This window comes from Thunnus albacares, chromosome 21 (genome assembly GCF_914725855.1).
Source record: "Thunnus albacares chromosome 21, fThuAlb1.1, whole genome shotgun sequence".
NCBI lineage: Eukaryota > Metazoa > Chordata > Actinopteri > Scombriformes > Scombridae > Thunnus > Thunnus albacares.
The window spans coordinates 21,841,630-21,858,889 of NC_058126.1; the positions used below are offsets into that span (position 1 = coordinate 21,841,630).

The 17,260-nt window shown below is 44.1% G+C and overlaps 1 protein-coding gene across 12 annotated transcripts in view; it reads left to right on the plus strand.

Moving 5' to 3' along the window:
• Positions 1 to 17,260, plus strand: part of nrp1a (neuropilin 1a) — a 189,421-nt gene that overhangs the window by 123,395 nt on the left and 48,766 nt on the right. For 11 of the 12 annotated variants that reach the window (XM_044339007.1, XM_044339006.1, XM_044339004.1 and 8 more), the window contains 2 exons: positions 7,003 to 7,435; positions 8,945 to 9,119. In XM_044339007.1, coding sequence (XP_044194942.1) covers positions 7,333 to 7,435; positions 8,945 to 9,119 — 278 coding nt within the window. In that variant the 5' untranslated portion in view covers positions 7,003 to 7,332. Of the gene's footprint in view, positions 1 to 1,910; positions 5,665 to 7,002; positions 7,436 to 8,944; positions 9,120 to 17,260 lie in introns of those variants that run through there. The other variant, XM_044339003.1, reaches the window with a different exon arrangement.

Here is a 17,260-nt window from a genome sequence, read left to right on the forward strand (position 1 = left end):
TAATTCAAGTCGGATGGATTCACTGGAAATCAAATCAGCTTCCCAGACTGTGAGCTGAGGAGGCAATATCCCAGTGCAATTCTTCATTGACCTACATAGCATTTCTCCCTGACAGTTCCCTCCCGCTCTACACCTCCCTCCCCTCCATTGCCCTGATCTCTGGGGCTTCTCCCTGTGCTTTAGATGATGAGCAGCACAATATTCATCATCTCAGCCTGCGAACTGGAGGAAAAAAAATCGAGTGGAGAATAGAACATTAACTCAGATGAAAGGAAAAAAGGAAAAAATATATATTTGCACCAAAAATTGGAATTTGCCAGGCGGTTTGCTCCCTGGCTTTCCAGAAATGTAATTAAGCATCAGAGACAATCGCGAATCTGTGTGTCTCCAAAAAATGATCGCTTGATTAGGTATCGAGGATTGGGTAATTTCCATCAGTGATGATGTGAAATTGGGGTGCTGCAAGAGTGAGTTGGATATGTGTGCGTGTGCCCTAAGTTCACACACACACACCCATTTGCAGTTAAATGCTGTCACATGTGCAGACACTCATACAGACCCACATGAACACACAGAGAGAGACAGTGGGCTCCCTCATCATTAATTCAGGAGCCATCACTCTCACCCTCCTTCTACCCCTGAGAAGCTCTCCATGCTTCCCGGCAACATTATGCATATTTATTCATACATCCTCCCCGCTTCACTAAATGTCACTGTAAATGTTTCTACTTCCAATGAAGCCATTTCTTTATGTTTTTGTTCTATTCCCTACACCCCGCCCTCCTCCTCCTCCTCCTCCTCTTTCTCTGTGTTTCCCCCTGCCTCCATTTGATTGAGGAATATCCCTGAAAACGTTTCAGGTTCGTTGTTCTTTCTCTCTTAACATAATGTCTCTAAACTTAAGAAGCTCTTTATTCAGCCCTCTGTTAATTCCGTTCACACTTAGTTTCACCTCGCCCAAACGCCTCAGCGGAGAAACGCTGCCTTTGTAGCAATTACTCCAGGCCTTGATCTGACTGAGCACCCCCCCCTCCCACCGCACCACCCTGCCCCTCAAGAGTCAGCAGTGCAGGGATCTGTCAGGCTCTCCTCTGTTTCCCATGTCTTCACCCAGAGTCTCAGAAAGTGAATATAAGAGAGCCGGCTCACTTTGGCTGCTGTTTGTCTCTCTCTGTTTTGTCTTGGAATCCATTCACCTCTCTCTTTTTCCCTGCTTCCCCACCTCTTGTCTCACCCAAACACACAATAAAACACACACAAACATGCATTCCACATTCCTCTGAACAAAAAAAGCCCAGGGTTACGACACACTGACAGAGTTTGAAGGTGTGTCTATTGTGCCAGAAAGCCTGTTCAAGAGTGTGTGAAACGTTCTTTGGCCAGTAATTATCACTAGCTGCCGAAATTGTGAAACAGGTACAGCAGCCTCTATACTGTGGGAACCATATAGCCCCTATACACATACACAATAACCTCTCCGCCTGTAGATGTCTTTTATTGTCGTTGTCATGGAGAAGAAACTGGAACACAGTATGATTAGTAGGTAAAAAGGTCCCTTTAAAAGTTCATGGTCTGCACATCTAATCCATTTTGTAATGCAGTGGAACAAGAACATACGTTTGAATATTCCTGCTGGTGGAGGAAATGCCATATCTGTCATTTCATACTGAAGTTAAAAGTCCAGAGTATGTGCCGCGGTGATGTCCCTGATGTACTCCATGACAGTCAGAGTACTTGTTTTTACATAGGAAATGCTGCCAAGATGGATATGGTGCAGCATATATCAAAGGTTGGGGTTTTTAGCACATAAATCCAAGGGATTAAATGGTCCATATGATAGCAGCTAGCAAGAGCCAGCGTCTGACTGAGATCTGTACAACATACGTTGGATGATATGACATCAGGACTGGCATCCTGCACCCAGTCATTTAGGGCAGCAGGGCTGAAAATATCAGGCCTTGCTGTGCAGCTGCAATCGGAAAATGGATGAAATCTCTGAATGGGTGGCCCTGCTTATTTCCCTGAGGCTGCTAGCTGGCTTGATTCTCCTCCCCAATTTAACATTTTGGGTACTGTTATGAACTACAAGCCCATAAGGGTAACTAGGGTAGTGATCAATTTAGTTGTGATGGGTGCTATTGGTAGGTTTAGAGAAGTGTGTTTCAGGGATGGCAAAATGTCTTGTTGAATCTTATAGAGGAACTGTGGATCACAGGTTTCTGATGAGACCAGTTTAATAATTCCCAGTTCCTCTTGACATCCCCTCTGGAGTTTCCTCACAGCTTCTGGTAGTTTCTATACCCAATGATTTATGTCATTGCCAACATTCAGTGTGTACCCTTTATGCTAAGAGCTAGAAAGTAAGGTTGTGGAGGTCAGGGTGGTGGATGGGTGTAGCGCATCCAACTTTCATGCCAGGGGCTGTGGTTCACCTCCTATTACAGACCTACAATTAACATTTTTATTAACCATAACCACAATCTTTCCCTAAGTTCAACGAAGTTTTTACCATGCCATAATCATATTTTATTTGCCATAACAAAGATCTTTCCCTAACCTTAACGATACCATCGTTTTACATGTGCAGATATTGTAAAAAGCAAGAATTTGAAACTTGTTGACATTGAATGGAATCTGGTGTTTTGTAGAGTTAATATTGACGTTCTTGTCTGGCAGTAGAGTTGCTTTAATAAGGTGTTGGGCCAGCACGATCCTTCAGAATAACTTCAGTGCTACTTACCTTAGACTATTGAACTCTCCTGGAGGGTATACCTTTCTTCCAAAATATATTGATGATAGTGGTGGAGAGTGCTGTCTGACATGTCAGTGTATAATTTCCCGTAGGTGCACAGTCGGGTTGAGATCTGACTATGAAGGCTATAGCTTATGATTCACATATCAAACCATTCAGTCAGCCCTCGTGCCCCTGTCATGTTTTTCTTTTAATTTGTCTCCTGTCACTTCTCAACCCAAACAGTCCAAAATGTGTTAAATCATGTCCAGATTGTTGAATTGACTCCAAAGACAGATTTTTCAATCAGAAACTGGGGTGGAACCCTCAATCTGACTTTGTGCCAAATGGTTTGAACCTGCATGTTTCACTCTGACTCACTCACTTTGGTGAATAAAGGGCAGGCTAATGAAATCAAGTCCACTGCTCACAGGAGCCATAAAATGTCTGCTTTTGTATTGGAGCTAATTATTCATCAGGACTGTACTAAAGATTAGTGCGGATATACATATATGAAGAAGCAAATCCTTTAAATGGCTCTTTTATTGTTCCATTACAACTCCCCTCCCTCATTTTAGATACGGCACAGGCAGGCACCCTTGTGAAATGACTCTAAGCCATTGTTCCTGTGTTATCCGGACGACACGAAAGGCTAGTTAGTGCTGCCTTTGATAGAGATGCCCAGCACCATTTTAACATTTGTGTTATCAGCAAGCAGAGAATTACCAGGGCTGGGATGGGAATAAAGCCATTCGATCCTCTGTCTCTTGCTCTCTCTCTCTCTCTAGGAATAAAAAATAATAATGTGCAGGGATTCTAGGCTTATCTTGCTCTATTATGTCACAAAAACTTAATGCACTGTGTGCATAATGCATGTCAAGCTGCTTGTGTCTCTCATAGGGCAACACAAGTCTTAGAACAGAGAGATGACAATAAGTAACACACAGCAGTGTACCTCAGAATTATTTTTCCATCACTACTTCAAAGAAAAATAAGAGAACAGTGTTAATGCTGAATCCCATTCTGCAATGGGAAGTACGACTAAAATGTTGAATATAGTGATTAAGTCTGCAACAACCTTTAATCAGTGTATTTGTTTGTAAAGCCAGCAGTGCACAGGCAGTACAGTAAGGTGAGTCTGAGGAGCAGTGGGTGGCTCTCTGTGAGCTGCTCACCAGCTCTGATGCCCCCTACAGGGCACAAGGCTGCAGGGCACACGGGGAACTTTCAGCCACATGAGGAGCAGGGTGAATTCTGTTTTAGCTTTTGTTCCCCTTTCTGTAGAATTGCAAAATGAGAACGGAAGTAGGAACGGATGTTTTGACCAAAAGTTTCATTTTTCTCACTGTTCACTCAAAGGACCTATCCAGTTTTTGTAATTATTTATATCTTACAACAAACATCCAATACCAAATGAAGGTGTGTAAATGTGTTTATTAAGGGGTCCTTTTATAATTAAAACTTTTGGGGGTCCCGCCCTAAGATTGTCTCCGAGGGTCATCCTGTCTTTTCGACCTCCAGAATCCTCCCCTGTCTCCTCTGATGCTCACTCACGTGTTCATTTAAATGAAAACCTGCTGTTTGAATCATAAATAACACTATTTTTTCATTCCTTAATTTATTAATGATTTTGTGAATTGATGACCATGGTCTGTGTCACATTTCACACCTAAAATATCACCGGTGTCCAGATCATGTTCAAATTTACATGTGCATTCAGGAGTCTGTGTGTGGTTTTAGTATGGAGGATGAAGTGGGTGACAGACAGACTGTCCATACATACACCAACAGAGAACAGCTTCTTTGTTCACTGAAACACTGAGTCTCTTGGGCCCCTATAGGCTCCCAGAAAACATCATCAGACCATATAGTACCTCTATAATATTCCCATGATATTGCTATAGAGACTTGTAGTGCATGGTGCTCAATAGTGACCTTAGTGAACACTGCATTATATATAATCTTCACTTCAATAACCCTACAATACACATTGGGAGCTCCAGATTTACTGTGATGTTTATGTTGCACCCTTATAAAACTTATAAAAGGATTCTTGAAGTTTCTCATAAGGCCAGATAGAGATGAGAAGGAATGTGTGTGTGTGATCCAAAATAATAAATGAATCTCATTCAAGATGGCTTACAAGTGTGAGACGCCAGCGGGTTCGCGCATTTTATTTCTAATGTGGCTTTCTGATGCGTCCAATAAAGGCTACAGGCTGGTAGAGAGCAAGGAGAGAGAGAGAGAGAGAGAGAGAGACAGCTGGGTGAAATCTGCATCTCGATTGCGGAGACACACACCAACACGCACATGCACGCAAACAATCACGCGCGCCCGCGTACTCATCCCTCGTAAAGGGGCGTGTGGGGCTGGCAGGGACTCAAACCTTCTGCATTTGCGTCAGTGGAGCAGCCGAGAACGGTGGCGCACGGAGAGAGACGGACGGGGGGAAAAACTTATATTTGATCGACTAGGACTTTTCAGTTCCTCTACATTATTTCTCCCCCTGCCTCTACATTCTAGGGACTGTCTATATTCTCTCACACTGGCCGGATTTCACTTGTGACAGCACTGAACGAGAGGGAGCGAAAAAAGGAGAGAGAGAGAGAGAGAGAGAGACGTGGAGAGCTCAGCCGGGAGGAGAGCAGTCTGTACGCGGAGAGGAGAGTGAGTCTTCGGGCATCGGCTGTGCGTCTTTGCGCGGTGGGGACCCGGGACACAACCGGACTGCGCTGTGGTTCTCCCCCGGCGTAAATAAGGGGATTGGGGGGGAAATTAACTTAAAATCGCTTTTGTGGAGCTCTGGAGAAGATCTGGTATCATTTTGACAGAACAGGAGGAAGCCTATCGGATCGTACACTGTGCTCCACGCATGTTGGAAGTGGAGAGAGCAGGGCTGGATGCCTGCGGGTTTGCGAGTCCTCAAGACGCAGGTGAATGCAGCTGTTTTTTATTTGTCTTATGCACGTAGCGCTGACAGAAATATTAATGCGTTGGGGTGCACTGAAATGGTAATAATAGATTTTCCATCATTATTCCGTGATTTCACTCACAGTTTTAATGGCATATGACTGATAAAATCTGCTTGTTAGAGCTTAATTTTTTGGTTTTGAGATAGACTAATTGCACCACGCATATTTAAACGAATTATGTATAATGATGTATTTCCATGCTCTTATATTTTATGCAGAATTGTACAGATTGAGGTTGCTGAGTACAAGCCGGCTCCCTTCCTTTTTGTGCAGTGTGACCCAGTAAGGGCAGCCTTGAGTAAACGACTCGAGGCTACTATAATTTACGCTTTAATTGATTTCCCCTAAATTTCCAGAGTGCCAGATTAATGGTGTCACCGTTGTGGGGCAAGCTTTAACCATCGGCGCATCTGGATAGTTACTGGTGCATAAAAGAAAATCCACAAGGAATAAGGAGAAGATAAGAAAAAAAAAAAAAACACACTTTCTATTATTTAGCTCCCGAGCAGAAACTGGGCCTATAATAAGCACTGCAGTACAGATATGCTTCCATTTGAGCTGCAGAATCAGTCTTTTGAGGGACAGATGGATTGGAAGACACAGAAAGACAACTTGGAGATATTGTAGAGAGGATATCCGATAAGAAGCTGCAGTCTGGTTGATTATGTAGCTCAGTGTGTCACATTTAATCAGTCACAGAAAGGCATGGAAACGGACATCCTGAGGAAATACCCCAACACTATTCTAAATATAATAAAGATTTTTAAATGGTTGAAATCTAAGATGCTTTATGATATCCTGTTTTAACTTCTATTACATGTGGTGTATGGCAATATTGTTTTTGAATATTTCTGAAGGGAGTCATGTTGGAATAGGCCTACTACATCTTCCATCAATGCCTTGCTCCCTTTTGTAAGGGAAGTAAGAGGGAGGGAGAGAGAGGGTGAGTAAAAGAGAGAGAGGAGAAGAAAGAGAGAGAGAGAGTCATGTCACTTAACGGACTGCTGGTGCTCTGACTCAGTGTGCAGCTCCGCATACATATAAAAAGACACAGGGCTTTTCCCACATAGGTTGGTTATTTGCTATCAAGCCAATCATCAACCTCTCCGAGTCCCCTCTCTGAGCCTATAGAAGAGAGGTGGTCACAGTTTTAGGGAAGGGGTGTATCTGTACCTTTATAGTCCTTTTTGTATCAGCAAAGGCGCGTTTAGACAGATTCGGGAATGTCCAGAGCGCACGGCAGCGGCACCCATTCCTAACCTGCTCACACCTCCGTCTGTCTCTTTCCCCCTTCCACAGCCAAGGATTACCTCCCACCAGGGCTTCGTTTGACGGAGTAAGGACGTAAAGGGAGTGGGGTCGTTTCTTCATATATCGTGTGTGTGTGTGCTTTGGCTTCTTTGGAGAGGATATGGCACGGACGGCGCTTGAGAGAAGAGCGCAGCCGACAGAGGAGAGAGGAAACAGGAGCTGAATGACAGGATGCCAGCGACCTGAGCCCGCACTCAGCAGTTCCAAACTTCGTTAAAAGAGACACTTCTGCTTTATTTGCCGAGTTAAGAGGAGAAAAGAAGAATACTTACCAAAACCTTTTTTTTTGGAGGAGTTTAATTTCGAAGTTTTTTTTGTATGCGTAATTTTATTTTTTTTGGTGATAAAACAAGGATGCATTGTGGATTAGTCTTTATCCTGTTCATGGGAATCCTCTTGGTGGCCAAGGCTTTCAAAAACGGTAAGTGTGACATCTGATATCTATATAAATAATCCTTTTATGTACTCTGCAAGGTTAGTAATCCCAATATTTTTTTAAAAGATTAGCCCTCTCTGATCTCCGCTGATCTTTTGGCAAACTCGCAAGGCGCTCACCTGCCTGTTCTGCCAACACTTAAAGAAAATCCCTTTTACATTATTTTTACAGACTTGTCGAGACAGTTTGGCTTGATAGTGAGTTTACAGACTTTATTGTACCGCTCTTTTGATTATTTTTTATTCGTGTTTTATACGGTTTCTGATTGTGAGTTTATTGTTACCCTATTGCCCTTTATTGCTTTTAAGGCATTGTTTACCTCCCATACTATTAAAATGTTATTGTAAACCATTTTTTTATTGTTTTATTGGCTTTATTATACTTTCTTCTCATACTTGTAACCTATACTAGGCTCTTATTAAAAGAGTTTATTAAATTATTTTAATCCGTTTTTGTTTGTCAGTTACGGGCCAACTCCCACTTGCCAAACGGATCTGTATTTCGGAGTTATTACGGAGTTCAAAAAGTCAGCCCGAATCCTCGAATCACACATTTTCCCCATGCTGTCTCTCTTCTCACAGCAACGATTTCGTTTCTATTTTATTGAAGGTTTATTTTTCACTGATTTATTCCGATTTATGTGATTTTCAGGAGGCGTGCGTATAGGTTAGAGCAGCAGATGGTGGATGCTTTTATAATAAAATAATGAATACAAGCGCAAATGAAGAGAGACGTGAATAGCAGAAGCGGGCCCTCTGAAAAACAAAGGAATATTCCTTTTTAATGATGAAACACATGCTGTTTCGGGAAGTTTAAAGTAACAGACTGCAGAACGTTTGACTTCGGCAAAACAACAGTCTTCTTTTGAAGCTTCTAACCTCCATTCAGACTTTTGCGTTATTTGGATGGCTTTTATGTATCCAAACTGTCTGGAAAGCTGCTTCTGTTCTAATTTCAATGTGAGGCAGGAGGGTGAATCTTATCTATTATCTAGTCTATTTTATATTCATCTGTTCTACTCTATTCTATGGTATATTCTATACTATACAGCAGGCTATTTGTTGTGAAATAACATACTTTGTTCCAGTTAAACTGTAAAATTAGAGGAAGGGATCTCTTCTATAGATAGAGGTCTTTTGAACCAATACATCATAGAAATGTTGAACAGCCTCTTTAGTGCAAAATATTCAAATTTAACTTTAAAAGATTCTCAAAAAACATCAGATGTTCAGTTTAATCTTGATATGGAAATAAAACTGATAAAAAAATGAAAATATTAGATCATCATTTCAAGTTTGTATTCTAGCGGTGTGAGTCCTGTAAGCCCAACAGCTTGCCGAAGTGTCCTTGAGCAAGACAGAGATGAACTGATTTAGTCCAGCTGTTCTCTCGCTGTAAGCTGCTGTGCATCAGAGCATCAGCTAAGTGCCCGAATTTTGAAATGTGTTTCTTTTGTTTATATTCTGAAAGAACCCTCTTCACTCCCCCCTGCAGATAAATGTGGAGGCAACATCAGAATCTCAACCGCCAACTACCTCACCTCGCCCGGATACCCCGTATCTTATCCCCCTTCTCAGAGATGCGTGTGGGTGATAACGGCGCCTGGTCCTCACCAGCGGATCCTCATCAACTTCAATCCGCATTTCGATCTGGAGGACCGGGAGTGCAAGTAAGTACTGCACCAGTTAGCGATCTTGTCTATGAAGAACAGATGTGCTTTTGGACCCAAAAAGTAATTCATTCAATCCGATTTTTGTCCTTGAGGCCCCAATCTGATCTGAAGTGAGTTTGTAGTTGTGAATAAAGTGGACAGAGTGAAACATGCTCTCATTCTGCAAACATTAGGTGAGTTAAACAGTGAAATTAAACTGTCTGAAAACAATCTAAAACCTTTCAAGGTACCAATTTTTCTCCCAGACCTCACTTAGGGAACCAAGAAGGCTGCTCACACACACACACACATACTCCTACAGATTTATGTGAATTCATATCTGTGTGTCTGTTGAATGAGCGGTATAGCATTCATGTGTGTGTGTTACTCTCACTCTTCCCTCTCCCACATGCATATTGGACATGAAACTGCGCCATCTAGTGTCCGCAGGCTCACTGAAACAGTGTTCATGCAATGCTGCTCTGGCACCACATTGGGCAGCAGGAATGTCTCGCCCCGGCCGTTGGGTTTTGGAATGTCCTCACTTCTCGTCTTTGTGGAATGAAGTCACCAGAGTGTAATATTGATTTGAATCGCTGTTCTTTTACAGAGGGCTTCAAGGCAGATGTACGGGGCCAAAACCTCAGCAGAGGCCGTTAACCATGGCTACTTTAAACACTGCGAGAAAAAATGTCCATCTTAATGAGCCATTCATTTCATATTCCCTCTAAAAATCCCATTATTCCCCAAACAAGTGAGTATTTCCAAGATTGGATTACTCAAAAAAAAAAACAACAAGTCTCAGCTTATTTAAATTGAGCCGTCATGCTGTTAGTGTCAGAGTTGGAAACAAGGGAAGTTATCTTCCTCATCTCAGATTTTTTTCACTCATATTTTGACTCAATACTAAGTGAAATAACCTTTTTTAAGGTGGATCTCTCAGTGACAGTTACTAACAGATCCTCGTTTGACTTGTAAGCGCGAGCTGTCGCATCCAACAAAAGGCTAAGCGGCTAACCTGTTGTCAGATAGATAGTTTAAGCCGATGAAACCCGAGACAGACAGTAATGTGATGAGCCTGTGTCAGTGTGGCTGCCCCGAGGTGAGCCTTGCCTGGGCAGACTGCCTCACTCTGATTGCCTGCTGTCTGTGTGTGTGTGTGCGGTTTGGTGCGTGTGTCGGTGCCCCTGCCTTGCTCTGTCTCAGCTGTTTGTTTACGCTGCAGGGCTCGGGAGAGTACAGGGCTTTGCTGGATCCTGTTACTGTATCCCCACTCCACCCAAAACCTGGACCCTCCGCTCCCTTTGTGCTCTCTGAATGGTCTCTGTATCTGTTTGCAGGGTTTGGTTTTTTAATCCCGGATTTCAATCCCACTTTAACCTTTCCTTACTGCTGTCAGAGATTTATGTCTGGCTGAATGCTGCTGTCTTTCAGAGGCTGGATGCTCCTTGACACTTCTTTTGGGTCCGATTTCAGCACCAGAGGGACTATTAAACTGTTCAAGATAGTTCAGTTAGAAAGAGAGCAAAAAAGGGACAGGAGGAGGGGGGGTAGCGGTAACAATACTTGTGCTAATCAAATTAGTCAGGAATGAATTTCCTGTGTCTAAACACACACAGTAAAAAGAATTTAGTCCCTGCAGGCTGAAGGAAGGCAGCTTTTTTCCAGGTTGAAAGGAGGGCGGTCTTTGAGTTTAGCGATCCATCGATGTATCATTTACAAATTAGCTCTGCTCTTTCATTTACAGCCACTGAATTTGCAGATTGCGGATTGCCAGTTAATTGGCTGTTCATAAATTTGTTAGCAGATGAAGTTTATGTGGTGGATGTGTTCACATTTGTGAGCGTCTCCCCCCTCTCTCTACTCCTCATGATTTTTTTTTTTTTCTTTTTGCCTCTACCCTATGTGCTTATTTATTACATTGGAGCAGCAACCTATGTAATACCAATAGTGTGGTTAGAAGGTTGTACACCGCATGTCAAGAGGATATGCTAACACCCAAGCAGATGGCTGTGAAGCTTAAGGAAGGCTCCGATTCATGTGGGCCACTCAGAGATTGCGCTGGAAAACGGGTCGTCCTGACCTCCAATTTTGGTTTCTATTTTTAACGAGGTGTACTGTTTTATTTATTATGTTTTTAATGGAGTGGTTTTCATATGACTTAAGTTCCACTTCACAATATATTCCACCTTCACTTTGGCTTTAGCCAACAAAGACAAGCCATGAAGTGAAATCCATTTTCCTTTTTCCTCATTAATTTCAAATTATGTCACTATGTAGCATGCGGGTAAGTTATTGTGCTAATCGCTGACAAGGCATGTCATAGGTAACTCGATTATGAGCGGGGGAATAGTTACTTATGTAGCTGTAGACAGTATGTTGTGTGTGATTTGTGTTGGACCCATCAGACTCCCTGTCGCAGCTCCACTCACCAAATCAGCCCTTACATAATGGAAACTGATGAGAGCCAGAATGGTTTCCTTATCTGATGGACTGGCAGAGTGGGTGGAGGCGGAGGCGGCGGAGGCTACAATGCATGCTTCAGTGCACAGCCTTGCAATCTAATTAGTGGGCAAATGGAACACACATGCACCACATGTTCCCCAACATGGCTGTTATCAGCAAACCAAACAAGAAGCACTCAAAGTGGTACTCGTAAAAAGAAAAACAGCCTTTACTGAGTGGAGTCTGTCCGCGGTGGTGTTGTTGCACGTGTGCACTACCCTTGACAGGTTTGTTTGGGGAAGTGCAGAGGCCTGTATCCTGAGAGCTGGAGGAGGAAAACACTTCATCACAGAGATAAGGAGACTAAGTGAGCCCTGCGATTCTGAATGTAGAACGTGTTTACCTTTCACGCACCGTTGTAGACTTTCACAGAGTGGAGTTTCAGGGGCCGCCCTCGCCACTCTCACAGCTAATGAAGTTTGAGGCGAAGGCGCAGCCCGCATCTAGGCAAATATTTGAAGTCAATTCGCTCTGAAAATCAGTGGAATGAGCAAACTAAGCTCAAGTGAAAAAACTGAAGTAAATAGAAACGCTTTTGCCCCGCTCCCTCCCCGCGCACCCGTTCTCGTTTTCTCTGTGATCTGATAAGGGCTGTCAGGCTCGTCTGGCTGTGGCAGCTCTGCCATCTGACGGGAAAATGGAGGTTTCAGTGGATTTGAATCTAAACAAGTGACAGACAGGTTTCACATAAGGCGGATTGAAGGGCAATTTATCTAATTTGTAAGACAGGCCATAGCTCTTATTGTTCAAGTAAGATTTTCTGTTTAAAAGTCTGATAAAGTTAGAGTTTCCAGTTTTAAACTTACTTATACAAGACCTAAGAATCTTTCATCCGGAGCTGCAGGCTCTTCTCTGCTGACTGGAAGAGGAGAACCAACTTTCTATAGATATGATGTGCTCTTGACAACATTATGAATCATTGATGGCATCGGATTTGCTGACCAGACCGAAAAAACAGTTTCTTCTTCAGCACGCTGAAATCCCTTGCAGCCAGCCAGCCAGCCAGCCAGCCAGCCAGTCAGTCAAGGCTGCACTGTTTGTTTTGGAGGAGCAAAAGAGAGAGGGTTAAAAACAGAGGGAGAGAGAGAGACTGCCTCAACCCTCACTCATTTCTTTGCTTTTCTCTCTGTCTGGATGGTATTTTTCTGGACCTCACAGAAATTCCAGCGTGACAGTCAGTGTGTAGTAGATGGAGGGGAGGGTGCATGAGATGTATAGCAGGGTGGTAGAGGCAGCAGAGATATTTGAGGAATTCCTTCTCAAGCAACCCTTTGTGGGGGATATTGAGGGGAAAGTCGGTGAAGGCCTCCCGCCTCACCACGCTTCAAAAGTCTGCAAGAGCCCGCCTGCCTTCAGGTGCCTGTAACTCAAAGCTTGGAAAAGCACTCTTTTCCTCTTTTTAATTGCAGCCCTCTACTTTCTCTGTCCCTCTGCCCCTTGCACTCGGATCTCCCGCTGAGCTGCCCCTGTTGAGCTGCTCGGCCTGCTGGGAAGGCAAACATTCTCTGCTGTGTACCCTCTACAATAGACATCCTGTCCTTCCTGGCATTCCTGGCCAGGCCTGGACTCCAGAGATGACTAACAGGAGCTTGGGGAGAGGAGGAGCAGGGTATTACCATACCCTGGATCTATAGTTGGCTTTGCCTTTGTCATGTGGAATCCCACTAACTCCACTTATATGGTCATAGTGCCTAACAAAGACCGCCACCTGTTTCTAGGAAGTGAGAGTGGAGGACAGAAGGGGCTTTAGGAAAAAGATCTACTCTGCCACTTTCCCTAATGCCCCGTTACCCCTCCACCTGAATAGCATGCACATGCAGCGGCTCCACGATAAAAATCAACGGAGCTTCACAGCTGGGTAGTGAGGAGCAATAACTCCAGCTCCTTCTCCCCCCCGCCCCTCACTCCTCTCTCACGCTCCTCTGCAAGGCAACCATAGGCAAATAAGGAGAAGTGGGCTGTGTGACCGTTTATCAGCCGTTGTCATGGAGGAAAATAAATAAGGCAGGAACGCAACAGGAACCTTTTTTTAACAGGCCTCCGGCGGTAGAGGCTTTTAAAGAAGGGAAGTTCTGTGACCCCTGGGGCTGGGGGGGACAGGGTTTTGGAGTGACATGGATTGTTGTAGATACTTATTGCCTGTTAGGGGACATTTATTTCTGCGTGCTTCTTTTCAAAGTGCATGTCAGAGAAGCATCCGTGCTGGGGGAGTTCAAAGCGGCGGCGCAAAATAGGCACAGCAAAATAAAGAGTGCGTGGGGCGACGCTGCTTCTTTTAACTACCAGGTACGACAAAAGCAACTGAAATTATGCACCTGGTATTTTCTACAGCAGTGGACTCCCACAGTTCATAACAGTAGAAATCAAATTACACCTGAAATTACATTGAAACAGTGTACAATGAAAGTCTCAAAGAGCAATCTACTTTGAATATGTCTTGTTTGCACTTCAAAGCAATTATAGCAAACCTTATTTTGTCAGCGTGGTGAAACTTCCAGAGACAAGCATCTGCATCTTAAATTTCTATTCATCTTACATCATCCCATTTGCTACCTGCAAAATGTAACAGCTAATGAGGCAGGTGAGCCGTTCAAAGCAAATGAAAGCCACAATCCTGATAAATGTTAAGTGTTCACCTTGTTAATTAACCAGAGGGCAGAGAAGACAGGACGGCAGACAGGAATGTTGCATCGGAAAGCAGTTGACCTTCACTGTCATTACTCTCTTTCTTCTTCATCATCTCTTTTCAACATAAAGGGTTACTCCCTCGCTAATGAGCAGGATTAAAGTAGGTCTGTGCACATGTGTGCTAGCATGCATGCAATATATGCATGTATACGTGCGTGTGTGACCGTAGGGTTGAGGGTCTTTTTTTTTTTTCCATCCGCCGGTGAAGTGTTTCACCTTGGCCGCGGCTTGGAAGGGCAGCCTGATTGAAAAGCTTTCTGGCCGTGGCATCTGCCATCCTCCCCGCTGCTCTGTCACCACTTTGATTCATGCACAACCTGACCACAACCGGGAGGCGAGCCACTCTAGCTCACAGCGGGAGGGAGGTCCACTTCACAGCGGAGCAGTAGGAAAAGGAGGAATGAGGGAGGGAGAGGAAGAGAGGAAGAGACGAGACAAGGGCCATGTTCATAAATAACCTGCCGGATTTCAAGACACGGTCACATAACTGCGGCAGCACAAGAGCATCATACAATCTCACGTGTCTGCCTGTTTTGTTTTTCATCTCGATGTGGGAGTCAGCAACTCATGTTTGCCAGGGATTGAATGTCACTAAGCTTTTTCTGGCACACAGCTGATGAATTCTTCATCTTTTCCCTTCTTCTTCTTCTCTTTCTTCTTCTTCTTTCCAGCCCCAAACCAATACAAGCTTCCCTATATGGAAGTTTCTTGTGGAACGAAGCTGCAGCCCGCATAGCTTAGAGATGTCAGTCCTATCTCCTTTTACTTTTCATCTGAAACAGATTGCTAGAAAAGGAGCCGCATGTGAGAGACTCATGATTAGAGGACATACATTTTGTAATCTCAGCTCTTTATCTGGACACACATCTATTGACTGTAAGAAATTTCATACTCTTTTTCCTTCCAGCATCGATGAAAAAGCATTAAAAACTGAGGCTATAATTCAATTATGCGTTTCTGTTTCCAAAGGACAGTTGGCAATAAGTACCGTCTCCCCCTCGCTCTGCCTCATATAATATAATTAGCAACAGGTTTTCCTCTCTCGCCTTTTTCTCTTTCCATTAAATGCTGATTTCTTCATTTATGAGGCTGTGTGGAAAAAATCCAGGAGTGACAGGGAGGGTGAATGAATGAGGAATAATTTGAGTTCATAGTATGTGGGTGGTAGAGCAGTAGTCAGGGGTGGATTAGTTTGAAACCTCCCAATGTCTCACTTATCCACTGGTCCCAGAGGAGAAAGCAAAGAGAAGAGGCTCTCTAGTTGAATTGATGAGGGAGTTGTGAACACTTTAATACAGCGTGTCCAGGCTTGTCAGACATATTTCGTTCAGTGGTCTAACCTTGAATGGGGCTCATGATTTTGATTGATGTGGCCGTGGTCCTACGCGGCATGTTTGTTGCCCTAACGCCCCTGTGCTTACAGATCCACAAGCGGTGGCAGGTGGGAGGGGGGGCTTAGCAACCACAGGGTTCTTTATTCAAACAATCAAGCAAGTCCCCAGAGGGGCTCTGGGTGAAGTTAAGTTTGTTTGCAGTGGGTAAGAGGGTAGGTAGGTAGGAAGTTTAGCCCAGGACCCTCCTGTCTGAGCCCCAGATCCCCGGGGTCATTTTCGGTCACTGTGTTTGTGCACAGTGGGCTGTCGGCTCACTGGTGTTTCTCCAGCACTCAACTCGGCGTGATTTGGTCGGTACGGCAAGCAGACAGTGATTGATGGGGCGGTACCCCACTGCTCTCTGATTGAGTTAGAGCCAATCACAATCCCTCGCTTTGTTTGCTCTTTGCTTGATCTCTCCTCACTAAATTGGCAACATTAGTTGTGGTCTTTCTTTTTCATTGCAGTCACCGTTGCTTTTTTTTTTTCTCACGGCTTTATTTCTTTTGTTAGATGGCAGTAATTGTAAAAAAAGGATTGTAAATTCAGCCTCACAGCAACCTTTTGCAGCATTATCACAGTAGGGAAGTGCAGAAAGTGTTATTAGTGGCCTGTATATCTGGCGCCTGTCCAGCTTTTACAGGATGACCCCTGCCAAGGAATCAAGTGACAAGAAGGCCTTTCTTCCATGTATACTTACACAATCTCCCAGAGGATTTTGCCAGAATTTAGAGGGAAATGGTAATACTGGACAAACAGCCTCCAAGTTGGCAGGCAAGTTGATTGTGGGGCCAGTAAATGGAAGAGTCACCTTGCCCTCCAAATGCTGGCAAGAGATGGCTGGCCATCAGCCCTTAGATCGGCCCCGTAATGCCAAGCATTCAGCCTCACTGCCTGGCCCCATCGAAGAGATGCACGACTTGGCATGTGGCCCTCACAGCACGGCCTATTTGGCTTTTATAGTGCTGCGTCATTGGAAAACCTGAGTCTTTGCAAGCAGCGAGAACAATGCAGCCATCAGAATGAAATAAAGGATGTGGTTTTAAACATTAAATATAATATCCAAAAGCTGATCCACATTCAAAGTAAATTGTCCATATCTGGCAACAACTGATCAAACAGCCGTGCTAGCAAATATGTGGCTGATGTCAAAACACTCCCCTTATTTATTTTTATCATCATCCTTTTCCCCTTCCTGTTAAGAACCAAAAATAGCTTGTCTTGCCTCAAGGTTATTGTGTGGTTTAAGGTCAGGTGTGGTTGCTGCTGGCTATTTGTGCACATTGTATACACTGAAGAGGACAATTCTACTCCACCAAGACACTCTCTCAGACATTCGCTTCCCTGCTCCTGGCCAAGTGGCTAGTATGTCCAGCCAGATGACCGGGTCACAGAGCACCAAGCCCAGACTGCTCTCTGACACCCCCCCCCCCCCAACCCCTTGGCCCTTTCACAGGCTGCAGGGAGGACAGAGAAAAGACAGAGGAGGGAGGACGCTTGGGGGGACGGATGGGCCACTTAATTGAATAATTCCCAGTGCAGTTATTACCACCATCGCCCTCGAGCTTCCTAGCCGTTGCGGAGCCATGTAAA